Genomic DNA, 18,045 nt, shown 5'->3' with positions numbered 1-18,045 from the left:
GATATAGAGAGTGGGTTATTTAGGCGGCACAATTTGTTAGGATAATGTCCCGTTAGACTCTGAACTTTTATAATTTTTCTAACGTGGTACTTAAATGGAAAAAGTTCTAATTTAGTACTTAAACCATATCAAAGTATCTAACCCTTAACACCGTTAATAAAAAATACTAATGTGACGTTAATATTTAATAAAATATTAATATGTACTAAAAAATTTAATTAACGCATATCATTAATGTTACGTCAGCACAAAAAAAAGTTTTTTCAAATTCAAAAATATTTTTGCCACATACCTGCTTTAACATAATTTTTAACTTGTACTGAGGCTCACCTTTGGCACCTTCTTTTGTTACTGGCGTATACATAGAGACCAAACCGCAGTCAACGTCATCTATGGTCAATTGATATTCTTCATCCTCTGCTTCAGCAATTACCACTGAGCTGCTGTTATATCTTCACCTTAACCACCTGAAAAATGTGGACGACAAACAAGTTATCCATAATGTTTCATTTAAAACAAATCCACAAGCACCAGCACGTACAAGTTTCAGTATAGACAAGTCCTAAAACCACTTTAAGAAGCATTCTACCTATCAACACCCTTCCCAGGAGTTCCACCACACCATGCAACCTTAGCATCACCCTTGATTACGCTACCATCGACCAGCTCCCCGTGTACATCAGGGTTTACAGCCTTCAGGATTCCATTCCCAGCACACAAAGAATGTTTCATTTAGAACAAATCTACTAGTATCAGTATAGACAATTCAGGAAACCACTTCAAGAACCATTCTTACCTAGCAGCATCCTTCGCAGGAGCCCCACCACACCACGCAACCTTAGCTTGACCCTTGATTATGTTACCATCGACCAATTCTCCGTGTACATCAGGGTTTACAGCCTTCGGGATTCCATTCCCTTCACACAAAGAATGTTTCATTTAAAACAAATCCACAAGCAAGCACGTACAAGTATCAGTATAGACAATTCCTGAAACCACTTTAAGAACCATTCTTACCTAGCAACATCCTTCCCGGTAGTCTCACCACACCATGCAACCTTAGCTTGACACTTGATTATGTTACCATCCACCAATTCCCCGTGTACATCAGGGTTTACAGCCTTCAGGATTCCTTTCCCTTCACACAAAGAATGTTTCGTTTAATACAAATCCCCAAGCAAGCATGTACAAGTATCAGTATAGACAATTCCTGAAACCACTTTAAGAACCATTCTTACCTAGCAACATCCTTCCCGGCAGTCCCACCACACCGTGCAACCTTAGCTCGACCCTTGATTATGTTACCATCGACCAGCTCCCCGTGTACATCAGGCTTTACAACCTTCAGGATTCCATTCCCTTCCCAACACAAAGAAGCAAGATTTAAAAGTGGAGAAGATAAGACTGATTTGTACAAAGGGAAGAAATGCGCTTACAGTGCGCATGTGCATAGAAATCAAGACTTGCACAAAAATTCTTCCTTCTGCATACCTATGCACAAAGGGGAAACAATCTCTGATAATGCAATGGGGAAACAAGTTCAAGCCACTAGCATTAAACTTTTTATAGAGTACGTCTAGCCTCCCAGAAAAAGTAGTACAATGGAACACTTAAAACAACAAACGGCTGTTGCTATCTGCATCAGCGACCTCTAAGTTACAGAGTTTGCCCCGTTGATGAGAATGATTGTTCCATCATTAGTTTCTCTATACCAAATAGAGAGACTTGATCCCAATCCACCAGAATATTTTCCCACCCCAGAATATATTCCTGAAGCCCAGCTTCTCCGAACAGTGGAAACTGCTGGAGGTGCTGCAATATTATTCATATCTATCGCATTGAAAGAAAAAAGATTCAAAAGAAATTAACAAATGCAGCATTCACATAATATGAACACTCAAAACCATTCAGGTGCAACAAAATGTTTATTTTCCACGTAATGTGAACACTAAGTCATTTGAATCACTTTAATACACTCTAGGCCATATTGCGAGAAAGCACAAAGCCATCAAGCAGATGAAACTGGTTAAAATGAGACAATCTTACAGTCCTAAATAACAAATTTCTCTCTAGTCTCACATTCTCCTATACAACAATTGTTCTCCATTCTCCAATTAAGTAAATGAGTGCAACTACTTTTTTCCAATTCCACTACAAAAGTTCAAATATTTAAAATTTAACGTGTTTAAGGAAGAAAGGATGAGATATGACTATACTCTTAAATTTTTAAAAAATAAATGTTGAGATAAAAGATAAAAAGTTACCAGGACGATTGTTCCTGTCCCAAGCAAGTTCTTGGCTCAACTACAATCCCATCATCCGCACTGGGGTACATTCAAAGGAGATGAATTAACCTATGGCATCTTTAATTAAGCGAAACTGAAAAAGCCCTAAAACCTCATGAATCGAAACACTTGTGTCATGTTCCAACCTACAGATTCCAAGAATATTCAAGTTAGTAAGAGCAAAACTCATGTACAAAACTTAGCTTAGTAACCAATAAATTTGGGGCTCCTAAACCATCATACAAATATACTAAAAGTAATAGTACATCTATCGTTAAATTTCATCAAGGTGGGCCCAATAAGCAAAATGGAAACTGCTTCGATGAGGCATTTTAAGTATAAATTTCTCCTCCACTGGCAAATTCTGCACCAGAGCACAATTATAAAACACAGTATAATCTCGTTTATACGGCTTTATATTACAAGCTCACTGCAATTACTCGTCTCAGGGACTGGAAGATAAGGAAAACCCGTTAGAGGAGATATTCTGTTTTTGCTGTTAACTGAAACCTGTGCAGGAAAATAAGACACAGATTACAACAACAATAGATAATTAACTATAAAATTATATTAAGAACAACAAATAATAACCAAACAATGAAAACAGGAAACAAACTGTAGTTGAGATTGACTTGCTATTGAAAGAGACCTCAACGTGTTTTGAGCAACAGAGAGAAACTAGAGAAAAAAGGGAGCAACAAAAAAATGTGCAAATATTTAGAAAGCCATAACAAAATGTAAATCATGAAACACGATCACAAAACAGATACTACTTTAAGAGCTCACCTCCAAGTTTAAAAGTGAAGTGATTTGATTTCCTGCAAGATATAATTGCTACAAAAGCGATAAATATATCGGAACCTTGATGCATGGACCACACCAACTTTTGCTCTTCGCATCCAAGAAAGAAGTATGCAAGAGAAGCACACCTGTTGGGCTTTGAAATTCTCAAGTGGTTCAAAACCAACCCCTTCAAAACCATTGAAGCTCAAATCAGTAACCTGGAAAGGATATAGTCTAAATCAATTACAAAGATATTCATAAATATCAATATAACAAATAAGTCCTTACATATGTTTTTATGCGCATGAGAGACAAAAATGTGTAGTTCACTAATTAGCAAACCTTCACTCGTGTCAATATCTCAACTCTTTCCAATGTTGATAAGAGATTGTCTTTGAGAAAACAAACTGCCAAAATAAAAGAATTAGTAGAAGGAAAATTAGTAGAATTTCAGGAAAACTTCTCATGTAATTTTCTAATCACATCCCATAATCCTGCCAATATGAACAGCAAATATGAGACTGATTTCACTTCAGTTCCTAAATTCCCTCATCCATGCCTCAAACTTATTTCTAAATAATACTTATGACCACACATGCTTTACGATTATAAAGTTGTGGGAACAAAATTTATCAAAACATTAATAATAAATTTAGAATCCAGGCTCTCCATCTTTACGTAGAGGAGTTTGCAGAAATTGGGCCAAGAAAATACCCCAAAAAATGGAACGACACATGGAAGACTAGCAACCAAAGTACTAAGTTTCTTATTGGACCTTAAATCGTATGGAAGTTCCACCAGGCTTTTACAAACGAAAAAAAAAAAAAAAAAGGGAAATTCTCAGATATGGTGCAGCATTAAATGACATAAATAGACAAAATTTTCCAATAAAATGGGATGCATTTATTTTAGGAGGTCTGATTAAAGAATTAATTTTCGTCTAGATTTGGTGACAAGTTCAAGCCACTAAATCGAGGTTGCGCACACTAAATTCCCTAAGATCCAATCTGTGATAATGCAATGGAGAAACAAAACAACTATATCAAATAGAAACTTAGACAGGAGAAACATGACATGAGCGAGAGTGTGTAAGATGTATATGTATATAGGTAAAATATTTACAAACACAGCCTACAAAAACTACGACGACTTTAATAACAGTGGAAATGACTGGCAGATAGCTCCTAGCATGTGCAAGGAAGCATGTGCAAGTGCAACAGTCAAGTGTTAATGCATGAGGAAATCAGCAGAAAAATGTGGCTTACCAATCCCGTCATCCACACTTGAGGTACATTCGAAGTAGATGAACTTACCAATTGCATCTTTGGTTGACTATACTGAAAATGCCCTGAAACCTCATAAATCAAATTACCTGTGTCATTTTCAACCTATAGATTCCAAGAATATTAAAGTTAGTAAGAGCAAAACTCATGTACAAAACCTAGCAGTGACAAGTAATTTGGGGCTCCTAAACCAACGTATAAATATACTAAAAGTAATAGTACATCTATTGGTAAATTTCTTCAAGGTGGGCCCGATAAGTACAATGGAAGCTGCTTCCATATTAGGCATTTTAAGTATTGGGTTCTCTTCCACTGGCAAATTCTGCACCACAGCACATTTACAAAACACATTATGATCTAGTTTATACCAATTTATATTACAAACTCATGGCACTCACTAATCTCAGAGACTAGAAGATAAGGAAAACCCTTTAGAAGTGATATTCTGTTTTTGCTGGCTGCTAAAGCCTGTGCAGGAAAATATGACACAGATTACATCAACCGTATATAATAAACTATAAAATTACATAAAGAATAACCAATAATAACCAAAAAAGGAAAACAAGGAAACAAACCTGTGGTGGAGAATGACTTCCCATTGAAAGAGACTTCAACATGTTTTAAGCAACAGAGAGAAAAAAAAAAAAAAAAAGGAACAACAAAAAAATGTACAAATATTTAGAAGGCTTTAATAAAATGAAAATCATGAAATATGATCATATTTTGAATTAATATCAAAACATGAATCTCTACTTTCTAGGGTCGCTTCTTTCTTCCGGATAAATTAGAACTCTGTGAAGACAATAACAAAGACCCAGCTCTTAAACCACTGGATACAGTTGATGATTGGGCGGTTGGAGAAGAAACCTTGAAGATCGTTTTTCCACTTGTGCTACTGGCAGTGATGTCTGGTGACGAAGAAGTAATCTTTTTTAAAGAAGAAGAGGCTGATAATGCCGGCTTTACCGAAGGAGTTGAAGAAGATGAGCGGAGAGAAACAGAAAATACAGAGAGCTGTGTTTGGGTGTGCGCTTTATCACATTTATTTGGAGGCCTTTAACCGACTTAGCACCCTTAACGGTCACTACCGCGAAATCGTCCACTAAATCTTATTTTATTCGATTATGGCGCGTCTAACCGTAAAAACAGATTACAGTCTTTGACCGTTGACGGATATTTTATGGCTCATGTGCCGTTAAATTAATTATAAATTTATGTTTTTATTTTTTTTCAAAGGGAAAATAATTTAAAATGTATTAATTATTTCTACAAAAATTTTTAAAAATTATTGCTAAGTAGTATACAATAAATTAAAAGGTTTGGCTTGCTTATATAACTTATTCTTTATAATCCAAAATAAAGTTTAATTGTTCCTTATATTTTAAATTTTATGTAATCTAATTAAGAACTAGATAGTATATTTTCGTTTTGCTACATGGAAATAAGCTTCCTTGAATCTTGCATTAAATAATGGAAAATGAGTCCTTCATGTTTCTATTTGCATTTACTCTTGATATATAAACAAAAAATTTATAAATTCTATCATAAAAATGTATATTTGAATGTTTTAAAATTAAATCATCAAAATATCCTTTTAAACATTTTTCTTTGTCTTTTTTTTTTTAATGTATAACACTCTGAGTAAAACAAATATCATGTTCATTGGTTTGGAATTTTGGTTAAATCAAACATCTTATCATACATATAAACTGATCAAATTTCATATCATGAATCAAGGGATACTAATTCAATCAATTAAACGACTTAAAAATTAAAAAATAAATACAATAATAACAAAAAATAAATAAAAGATTTTTTTACTTTTGATGTAATATATTTTAAAAAACTATTTATATTTTAAAAATTATCCACTTCTCTTCATAACATGAAAAGTTAATAGTGCAAAATTAATGTGTTAATAAAACATGACTTTACTAATTCCTTTGTTTTACGTGTTAATAAAAAGTGGATTTAATACATTTATCTTTGTAATTTCTTTTTCTTATTGTGGAATGTCTCCATAACTAATTAACTATTTCACATTGTCCTTCAGGATCGTGATCTCACTCAGATTGGTGAAAGAGGGGTGAATATAAGTGGCGGGCAGAAGCAGAGAGTTTCCATGGCTAGAGCTGTCTACTCCTATTCGGATGTGTACATATTTGATGACCCTTTAAGTGCTCTTGATGATCACGTTGCACAACAGGTAATTTGTTTACTCTGATCAACATTTGGAATTTCTTTCACATTTCTTCATTGATCATAGTACATTTCACATTATGTGGGATAGGAAAAAGGTTTGCATCAAACTAGCAAGAAAATCCAAAGCCATAAATAAAACACAATAACATCAAGAAACCCAAAAGAAACAAAGACCATAATCACAAATATTCTTTGCATCTAAATATTCTTTGTATCTAATCTTGACTTGTTTTCACGTTTTGTCATTGCCATCAAGATTGCTGTCCTTGGGATTCTTTTTTCTTTGCCTCAGCTAGTCTGAAATCTTCTTTGGAAATTAAATGAACTTTCTCTTCTTTCTTAAAAGAAAGGATTTTTTGGTTTCTACAATTCTGGTTTCTATCTGAATGTATTTTTCAACTTTTTGGGAATGATCATTCAACTTTTATTTATCTCTAAATATGATTTCTTGAGGTTATACCGTATAGGTCTAATCTGAAGTCATTTGCAGGTTTTCAACAAGTGTATTAAGGGAGAGTTGCGGGGAAAAACCAGAATACTAGTTATAAATCTTGGCCCAATTTCTGCAAACTCCTCTACGTAAAGATGGAGAGCCTGGATTCTAAATTTATTATTAATGTTTTGATAAATTTTGTTCCCACAACTTTATAATCGTAAAGCATGTGTGCTCATAAGTATTATTTAGAAATAAGTTTGAGGCATGGATGAGATAATTTAGGAACTGAAGTGAAATCAATCTCATATTTGCTGTTCATATTGGCAGGATTATGGGATGTGATTAGAAAATTACATGAGAAGTTTTCCTGAAATTCTACTAATTCTTTTATTTTGGCAGTTTGTTTTCTCAAAAACAATCTCTTATCAACATTGGAAAGAGTTGAGATATTGACACGAGTGAAGGTTTGCTAATTAGTGAACTACACATTTTTGTCTCTCATGCGCATAAAAACATATGTAAGGACTTATTTGTTATATTGATATTTATGAATATCTTTGTAATTGATTTAGACTATATCCTTTCCAGGTTACTGATTTGAGCTTCAATGGTTTTAAAGGGGTTGGTTTTGAACCACTTGAGAATTTCAAAGCCCAACAGGTGTGCTTCTCTTGCATACTTCTTTCTTGGATGCGAAGAGCAAAAGTTGGTGTGGTCCATGCATCAAGGTTCTGATATATTTATCGCTTTTGTAGCAATTATATCTTGCGGGAAATCAAATCACTTCACTTTTAAACTTGGTGGTGAGCTCTTAAAGTAGTATCTGTTTTGTGATCGTGTTTCATGATTTACATTTTGTTATGGCCTTCTAAATATTTGCACATTTATATTTTGTATGAGGAAGATATAAAGAAAAGAAATTGGCATGATTTTGAGATCAATATTAGAGGAGGCTCAGGTGTCAAAAGATTAATGTTTTTATGGACCAAAATGTTAATTTTTATAAAAATCTTTTATTAGAGGTATGTATTTTATTTTTTACATAATTGTTGGTAAAAAGATTGACCGAATGAAATAAACACATTAACAATTTATTTCATTAGCATGTAAAATCAAAACACAATATGCAAAATATTGATTACATATTGCGTAAGTTTATTCATATGCTGAAATTGTCTCCATAATTGAGTTTAATAAATTGTATTGTATTTATTTGACAAATCAATGCTTATAAAGACTATGATGGGAAATAGCCTAAAAACATAAAAGAGAAAGACATGAATTGATTTATAACCAAAATAATTATCACTTGTTATCAAGTAACAAATTAAATTAGATTATAATAGAATGGTTGATTTTTTAATTGTCACGTCTTGATTATATATAGAACAGGTAAATTGTCTCACAGTTTCTATGAAAACAAATAGAAATGGATAAAAGAATTTACCATGAGAAATTAGATGCAAGTAAAGAATATATACAAAAAATAAAATTTTACGAAAAGATTAGTTTTATTATTAAATCATGACACCAAAATTAAGATAATAAGTTGAGTCAAGCTATTTGTATAATTCTATCTTCGATGGTCATTTATAAATCAAATGTTGATATATATATATATGTATATAATTTATTATTGGTTCAAATTTTTTACTAGTGTTTAATTTTCATGAAACCCAATTAAAGTTAAATTAATATACGTGAATAATTATTATTAATATATGGTGTTTCATTTATTAATTGGTGGATAATAAACTAAATAATGATTATTATCAGAAACATAGGCAGTGTGACATGTATTTTGCTTACTAGGTGTATTACATTAGAAGTGATTTTACAAAATAAAATTTTATTGTGAACGATCACAAAGTAAAAATTATAAAAAGCCGTTAAAGAGTAAATCAATGGTTACCCAAAAAAAAAAAAAAAGCATTGTTGCTTTTCGCATATGGGATATTGATTAAACAAAAAGGCATACCATTAAAAATTATTGAAACATTTGTCAATTACTAGCATTTTGAAATATGCACACCAATGTCTAATTAGGCATGTTTATAAATTAAAAAAGAACATACAAATTCAATGTTCTAAAGACACCAATACATGCATGTGTTTAATTCTATTTTCTGATGGCATGGTAAACATTAGTACAGTTTGTCATATATTATTAAAATAAACTGAATCGGGTGAAATTTTCTTTCTTATAGATATAAAAAAGATATGGACTATGAAGATAAAATACCATCATCCAATCAATACATTATTTATTAAATACAATAAAGGTATTTTTGCTTCTTGTACAAAAAAAAAAAGGCCTTTTGCAAGCTATTAAAATAAAATGTGAATAAGTTTTTGAGGTTTTTAATAGTTTCATGACAATGACAAAGATGTTACTGATTATATAACATATTAACATATGGGCTTAGATAATAATATTGGTTTGTATAAGCTGTAAGCCATAGAGTTAGCCAATCAATGATTTAAACAATGTAAATTCATCGTGGATTTTTGCATGAAATATGAGTAGAACTTATATTATAATTATTGTTTATACTATTTTATGAAAATGATTTTTTGGATTCATATTTCATGACTTGCATTGATATGGTGATCTGGATATAAAGATATTGGTCAAAAAATGATTGTGAAAGTATTTAAATTTGAAGTTAAATATACTATAAACTCTTATTGTATGTAGGCATATTGATCCCATAAGTAAAGTTTGAATTTATTATATATCTGAAAATATTTTGGCCAATTAAAAGTGATAAATAACAGAGATATATGGCTTACACAATGCTGGAGAAATAAAGTTTTCAAAAAATTTTAAAATCAAGTTTAGATGTTTCAATAATCATGAATTGGGAATTGGCCATTGGGCAAATACTATATGTATTGAAAACTCATGATAACATTTGAAATTGTTGATTTTCACTAAAAGCCATCATTATAAATGAAATAATTTTAATAGTCAAATCTACATTCTTTGTAGATATGAGGTGGATTATTATGGTTAGCTTAGAATAGCCATAAGCCAAAATTGATGCCACAATCTTAATCACATTGTGGTAATTTTTTGTTATGTATATGATCTAATTCATGAATTGTACAAATGATTTATCATTTATGATTTTATATAGTGAAAATTTCAAAATAAATTTACTTTGGAAGCCATAATTGATTCAAAGATCTTACGAATTTGAAAACTTTTATAATAGTAAAAAGAATGCTATTTGATCCATTTGGGTGATGAAAATGGTTTTGTTCATGGTAATAAAAATTATTAATTGTCTATAATGAAATATATTCGTATAAATATTTGTGAATTGACATAAAAATTTTAAAAGGAGACTATAAAAGCATGATTTTATTTGAAATCTATTTATTGAGATAAACTCTTATATTGAGTTAACATATAAAAGTTTTAGAACTTTTATTGAAATATTAAGATATTAGCTAATTATCTTTTACTAAGGATGGATTTGGAAGCCTCATACTTAAAAAGAAAAATACCAAATAGTGAAAAGATAAATAAAATGTTAACTTGATTAAGTATATATGATATATTGATAGTTGGATGAGCTATTCTTTAATAAAAGAATGTATACTTGCACATGGTGGGGATGATAAGAATAAAAAAAATAAAAATTACCACCTTATTGTTATAAGATTTTAGTATAATTTTATGAGAAAATTATATAAGCTAATAAGTTTAAACACTTATTAAAGTAAAGTCATAAAAAGATCTTTAACAGTCTTAAAATGACTAAAATTATTTGATTTATTCATTAAATTTATCCAATTATACTAGAAATATAATTATATTAAAAATGTATAAAAGTATGAAAATAGAATGATTAAAATTAATAAATATAGAGTTGTGACCATAACCAAAACCAATTAACTGATAAGAATGAGGCAACAATGTTTAGAGCATACAAATGATATGCAAAATAAAAAGTTTGGATATATTAGCATAAAGTGATTATATTAGAAATTAAATCTCAAGTGAGGGTAATTACCATAAAAAAAAATTGAATTTCAAAATATTTTGTTAGTAGTACTACAAGTATAGTGGATTTAAACCCTTACTAGTAGGCATCAATAATGATAACCCACCTTTAAATTAGTAACTTCTAATAACAAAGTTTGAGTAAAAACAAATTATTGTTATGTGTCTATTAAACACCAGTAAAATCTATTCAAATTTTAAAAATTAGTGTGATTCATTGCGTGAGGATGATGAGTTTTTATACTCTTAATGGAGTTTTAAATGTCTAAAGCAATGGAGACATAATAGAAACTCTACTTATATAAATATAAAAGTGATGCCGTTTTAACAAGAAGAATTGTGGTCTCTTTTATAAATATTTATGAATAGGATAAGCACATGACTATAATAGTGCTAAAAACAATTATAAATATTTGACAAAAGAATAAATAAGTATTATGTGTGTTATATCTTCAATTCTAATATTAAGAGTTGAGGTTTAATCTATGGACACCATCAACTTTATCAGAATTCTAAGATATATACACGAATTAAAAGTTCAAATTGAAAAATACATTTTTGTATTCATAATATTTATTTGTATGAAAAGTAAAAATTAAGTAGTAACATTCCAAGCTAGTGAAAAATTGTTATTAGTTTAAAATATGGTGCACCCACATTGGATAAAAAAATTTAATTATTAATGAGTAAAATTAATTTTTATATTCATATTTTAAATAATTATATTTGAACAGAAACAATTATTACATGATAAATAGTCATAAGTATTTGAAAATAAAAATACTGTTATTCATAAAAGTTATGATTATACGAAAAGTCTTAATTATCTAAAATAAAAATTAATGTCTATTCATTCATTATAAATAAATCTTTTAATATAACTATTTTTATTGCTTTTGATTAGAAAGTTTGATGTTTTGTTATATCCTAAAGACAGAATTATCTTTAAAAAAGTGTTATTCACACTTCAAAGCTAAAATTTTTTTATTATTTCTCTTCTTTTATTTATTTTTTTTAATATTCGCAATCAAATTCTCTTAACCATGTTACCTGCCTTACCTGCTATTGTAGAACATTTTTAACTGAATTTGCATGTCTATATATCTTTTCAACTTTCAATTAGCAATTGGCTGTTTGGAGAGATGGAGAAAGGCTTAACTTTAGGGTTTTTTTTTTTTTTTTTTTTTTACTTTTGCTACAAGACGTCGAATTAGTGAGAAAAATTTTTTACAAAAAAAGGGAGCCATGCACACAGTACCCTAATATTTCATCAACTTTCAAATGGATATCTAATTGAAAAGTTTAAAGTGACAACAGCCCTTAAGCCCAATGATTAATAGCCCTGTTGATGAGTTTTAGGCTCTGATCGTAACACATTAAGAACCCAATAGAGGGACATCAAAGGAAAAAAAGGGAAAAGAGAAAATCCACTAAAAAAACACAACCTTTTTAGCTAGAGAAGACGTGTAAAATTCTACAAAGATACCATACTAATCAAGAAAAATTCTACGAAGAAGCAGTGATTATGTAAAATACTTTTTAAGGAGTGAGGTTGGTTGGACGAAGGTTAAGGTCTCAAATCACACTATCCTTCATTCAGTAGGACTAATAAAAAGGAGAGAAACCCTAACCCTGCCAAAATAAAAGACTACTTATAAAAACAACCTACCTCTAAGACCACCGTCATTGAATTATTAAATCCAAGGAAACATAGAAGAAATAGAGGAAAGGGTGGTTGCTGAAAGACAAAAAGGAGAGGCAAGTATGTTTATGAAAAAAAAACACAGAAGAGATTGGTCCAATCTTCCCAGCGATATTGTTGGGCACATAATCGGGAAACTTTATTGGTCAGACAGAATCCGGGTACGTTCAGTTTGCAAGAGTTGGCTGCAGGTATCCCAACATGGAATTCCTCCCATCGATCAAGTTCCATGGATAGTGGGTTTCGCGTGGAGCCGAAATCGGGATGGCCGCATCTATAGTCGTTGTAAGTTACTCGACACCGCTCTCAATAAACCTTATACGGTGGAGGACGCCTATAAGGGGGAAGATAGAGCTATTTTTGACGAAGCTATTTTTCAAACTTGTAGGTATGGTTGGATGCTTTTTCTTAAAAACCCTGAGCGTGTTTTTTCTCGTTGCTTCTGCTTTTTCTTGTATTCCCCTTTCACTAACGAGGTTATTGAACTGCCCACGTTGGAAATAGATTATCCTATCTCGAAATCATTCATTGTCACCGCATTGTTTTTGACTTCAACGTCTTCAGATTGTCTTGTTTTTTATTTGCATAGACATCATAAGGATCGAAGTATGCAGATCAGCATATGTCGCCCTGGTGATCAGACTTGGAAGACTCTGAAGTTTGCGGCAGCTGATTTAGATGAATCTTTTTCTAGACCAATTAATGCGACATATTTAGCTGGATCCTTTTATTGCATTTTCCATAAAGGAGAACTGGGTGCCTTCAATGTTGCTAGTCAGAAATGGACAATACTCGCAAAATCCTGGCCACAGATCAATTCTGATTTAGATTTCATGCTTCGGATAGAATTAATTGCTCTTCCTGATTTTCCATGTCGGATGCCTACGCGTGAAAAACTGTTAAAGTTCGATTTCTCGGAAAAGCAATGGGTTGAGCAACCGAGTACGCAGATTGTAGATCCTAATCTTAGATGCTTATTAAGCACAGCTCCAGCAATGGGGGAAACGAGTGAGAAACTTGATCTTTACGCATATTTTTCTACTTCTCCTCTCAAACTCCAGCAAATTTACAAGATCCAGCGAATTTACAAGTTGCAATTTATATGGATTGAGACTCCTACAAGGGTTGTTTGGAGAAAAGCTGACTTAATTCAGCATAGCTAGTTAAATGTAACATGTCTATTTACATGTATAGGATATACATATTTACATATGTCTACAAGAATCAAATTCAAAAATTAAAATTAGTCATGGTTGGAAATAAACAATATTCATTTAAAATTCATGCATAACTCTTTTTGAATATGAAATTCACTCGAAGTTAATATCATCATAATAAGTTTTATTGCATATATTTTGAAAAAAAAAAGCAAAGAACTTAGATTCTATATAACGGTCCCGTCAAGTTTCAAGTATCTAGGCAGTATCATACTTAATAAAAAACTTGAATCAGCTGTTAATGATCAAACAAAAAAAAATCATAAACTTGAACCAGCTTTTAATGATCTAACAAAAAAAAAAGCTCCTTTAATTGCTATGGTTCCAAAGTCAGTGATATTTCACATATGAAGCTTTAGTTTACTGACCGCAGATGTCTTCGTCTCTCACAAATTCACAATCTTTCACCTTGGAGAAAAAAATGATATGGATGTTTCAAGTTACTTCGATGTGTATGAAAGGGGCGCCCCCAATAAATAAATTAGTGAGTGCTTTTGTTAACTGATTGTTGGCAAGGATCAACCCAACGTTTGTCTTCCTTGACAGCATTTTCCCATCTTTTAAGGAACATTTGCATTTCCATGAAGGACTGTCTTCCCACCTGCTAGCATGTAATAATTTATACCTAAAGAATGGTTGCATATATATATGCACTGAACTATAAGAGAAAGCAATTTATGTCTAAGTGGCCTTACTTCGGGTTTGTTGTAAACTTTATGCGATTCAGATGGTGCCTGCAATTTCAAAGAAGATGAACAGATTTGTAAATTATTAAAAGGATATTGTGTTAGGCAAATTCAGGTTCAGAAAGCATACCAATGCCTCCGGTTTAGATAAGTGCTCTCTCTGAGTAAGATTAACTTGCGTAGAATTTAACTGCATCACCTAGAAGACGATAGATGGTCAGAGATTAGCAGTGAATTTGACATGCTTGATTAAAATTGAAACGACTTTGTATACCCGGATTACAAATTTCATATTGTAGTCATTTTCATAATATAATGTCTAAAATTCTAACACAAGATAATGTGGTGCAAAATGATACCAAAAAAAGCAGGAACAACCAAAAGAACCCTGTAGAGTTTCTGCCTAGACCTAAGACCCTTCCATTTACATGGGTTTGATGAATACTTGCCTCGTTTTCAGCCATAGGGCCAAGTGTAGGAAGACCCAAATGAACTACGTACTGAGCATCAACCATGAGAATGAGAGTCATGTGTCACTGGAATGCCCATGAGAATCAGAAAAGGATGAAAGTTACTTGCGGACAATAACCAAGCTGCATATCGAGGCCCCAAGCATGGATCAAATCATTCTGTAGGGCAAAGGAATACTATGGAACAGTTACTATAAAGATAGATGCAATGCAGACAAGAAAAAGCCAAATTGAGATCATATAAGATAGCCAAAGCTACAAGCAGTTCAATAAAGATGGCCAAAACAAACGTGCATTATGTTGTCAAATGCTCAGTCATTGAGAAACCAATATGGCTGGGTACTTACAAAAATACTTCGTACCTGGATCATATACCATGCGCAGCGCCAGACAGCTCTTGAGAACACTGGGGCCATCATTTCCACCCAACTGCAAAACATATTTTGTTAACGGCCTAAGAATAACAACAAATCTTCTGCCTGCTCATAGCTTGTTTCTCCTTTTTCAAATAATTGAAGCATTTATTCAAAAATAAAATCGGTTATCGCAGTAAGAAGGGTATTGAATTTTAAAGATAGCATACAAGAGATGTGAAGTTAGAAATATTTTACCCTATACATGGAGAAGCAGTGCTGCAAGCATCACACCTTCCACTGCCTTTAAACTTGTATATCCTCCTGTTCAAACAAGATGGATTGAAAGTGTCATAACTAGCAAGATTAAAAGAAATATGACATAACTAGCAAGAATAAAAGAACATCATTAAGAAATACACGAATATACAACCTTGACCTTCGTTTATGATGAAATCACCGGACAGTTTTGTCAGTTAAAAGGAACGGTTTAGCTCTTGATTCTGACTGCTTGCCTACAAAAAAGCGTAATCTACTTTGCAACTACTGAGACGTGTCCATCTAATTACCATCTATTGAAGCACCAATACCTCTTATTTTCAAAATGGCATGTTCTAATCAGTGGGAATTTCAGTTTACAAGGAAAATGGTTTGAACTCTCACTAACAAATTAAAGTTACTCACTGGTTGACGAAGTCCTGGTCAGTACAATTTCCCCGCTAAGTTTGCCTTTTTAATGAAACAGGAGACTTGTTCTTGAAAGGATTTTCCACCGGCTTACACAACTAACCTGTGCTATCTTGAATTCCTTGGTGTGCCATGATTTGATGATGCACCTCTGACTTAAGAGGGTCAAGTGCTGGTTGTGATATCTCCAGTCCCTCATCTTCAATAATAGACAAATATCTACAAAAGTTTTTTATATGATTTAAGCTCCAAATCTAAATTTCAGTTGTATCAACTGTGTGAAAAAATGAGTAAAAATGAAGAGGGATGTATAGTTTCTCAAATTTTATGTTTGAAACTAATCATTAGAAATAAAGGTGTGTGTGTGTAATTGTGTATTCCAACATGGCTACAGACCAAGCAAAACTGAGTTTGACATGAAAAACTTAAGGAATATCAAATCTTCTTCACATAAATTTAGAATATATGTACCGCCTTGGATCGAAGTTATCTACTCCAAGGTCCTCATCCCAGAGGAATATATACTTGTATTCAGCAACTATGTCAGGATGCAAGAAACGTTTGGCAAGCCACCTACAACAACATAACTTAGCAGCTGATTAGCATGGATAAGACATATATGCATGCAGGGGCACCAGCTGCGAACAACGAAGATCATTAATGTTTGTTTCAAAATTAAATCATCAAGATATCCTTTTAAACATTTTTCTTTGTTTTTTTTTTTCTAATGTATAGCACTCTGAGTAAAACAAATACCATGTTCATTGGTTTGGAATTTTGGTTAAATCAAACATCTTATCATACATATAAACTGATCAAATTTCATATCATGAATGAAAGGATACTAATTCAATCAATTAAATGACTTAAAAATTAAAAAAAATACAATAATAACAAAAAATAAATAAAAGATTTTTTTACTTTTGATGTAATATATTTTAAAAAACTATTTATATTTTAAAAATTATCCACTTCTCTTCATAACATGAAAAGTTAATAGTGCAAAATTAATGTGTTAATAAAAAATGACTTTATTAATTCCTTTTTTTACTTGTTTTTTTAGCAAATAGGGTCACAGATTAAAACATATAGCAAAATAATTGCAAATGTTTGCATATAGTTAAAAGTCAGCTTTAGAATTCTCAGAAGAATGACTCTGAAAAAATCCTCGATGTAGTTCCATAAGTATTAAGTTTAGACGAGAGGAGCTGATGCTCCTTTTAATGCTCGTTTTCCTAGTCCATTAGATTTCTTATGTAGTGACTTTTTTGGTTTACCATGCAACAAATTAAACTAAAACTTATACTATTGACTATTGAGAGAGAAATATGCCATGTGAAGGTTCAAATCAAGCAAGTGATCGTTGTAACTTGCAGATATAAGCAGAGTGCAAATAATTGTGAGGTGAAATGGCTGAATGAGTTTTTAACTCTCATTGATCTTTCTTTGGCAGAGAGAACTCCTTAAAAGATCCAGCCAATGACAGACATAGTGCAGAATCGGATCAGGATAGAGGTCAAGAAATGGTTGGTCCAGGAGCGGGTTGGATGATGAGACACACGGTATCACCGTATCAGCAAGAAGGACAAAAGGCTCACCATCAGTTAGCTGCTGGAAACAGTTTCATGAATGATGAGAATGAAAGTGAGGATGAAGCACCCAGGAGGCCAAGGCATGGGGAAGGGAAGAAGAAACAAAGAAGCTTAGAAGGAGATGCTGCGTCTGGTTCCGACTCAGTGATGCTGCCATCAATCATACTCGTGACCACTCGCAATAATCGAATTCTCTTAACGGTGTTACCTGCCATTGTAAAAACATTTTTAAGCAATTGACTTTGTCCATAGTATTTTCAACTTTCAATTGGCATTTGGCAGTTTTCAGACATGGAGTAAGGCTTAGCTTTAGTGTGTTTTTTTTTTTTTTTTTAAC

At 32.0% G+C, this 18,045-nt stretch overlaps 1 protein-coding gene and 1 pseudogene across 1 annotated transcript; one reads left to right on the top strand and one right to left on the bottom strand.

The window, feature by feature from the left end:
- Positions 1–12,252: 12,252 nt before the first annotated feature.
- Positions 12,253–13,961, top strand: LOC111282841 (F-box/kelch-repeat protein At1g57790-like). Its single transcript, XM_022871101.2, has one exon. The coding sequence runs from the start codon at positions 12,766–12,768 to the stop codon at positions 13,864–13,866; it is 1,101 nt and encodes a 366-aa protein (XP_022726836.1). The 5' UTR covers positions 12,253–12,765; the 3' UTR covers positions 13,867–13,961.
- Positions 13,962–14,280: 319 nt separating this feature from the next.
- On the bottom strand, positions 14,281–16,774 carry LOC111281731 (uncharacterized; annotated as a pseudogene).
- Positions 16,775–18,045: the final 1,271 nt, after the last annotated feature.

The sequence above is a fragment of the Durio zibethinus genome, chromosome 5 (assembly GCF_047325235.1).
Source record: "Durio zibethinus cultivar Kanyao isolate XHJ-2024 chromosome 5, ASM4732523v1, whole genome shotgun sequence".
In the NCBI taxonomy this organism is placed as follows: domain Eukaryota; kingdom Viridiplantae; phylum Streptophyta; class Magnoliopsida; order Malvales; family Malvaceae; genus Durio; species Durio zibethinus.
This window is presented reverse-complemented; position numbering and strand designations above follow the sequence as displayed.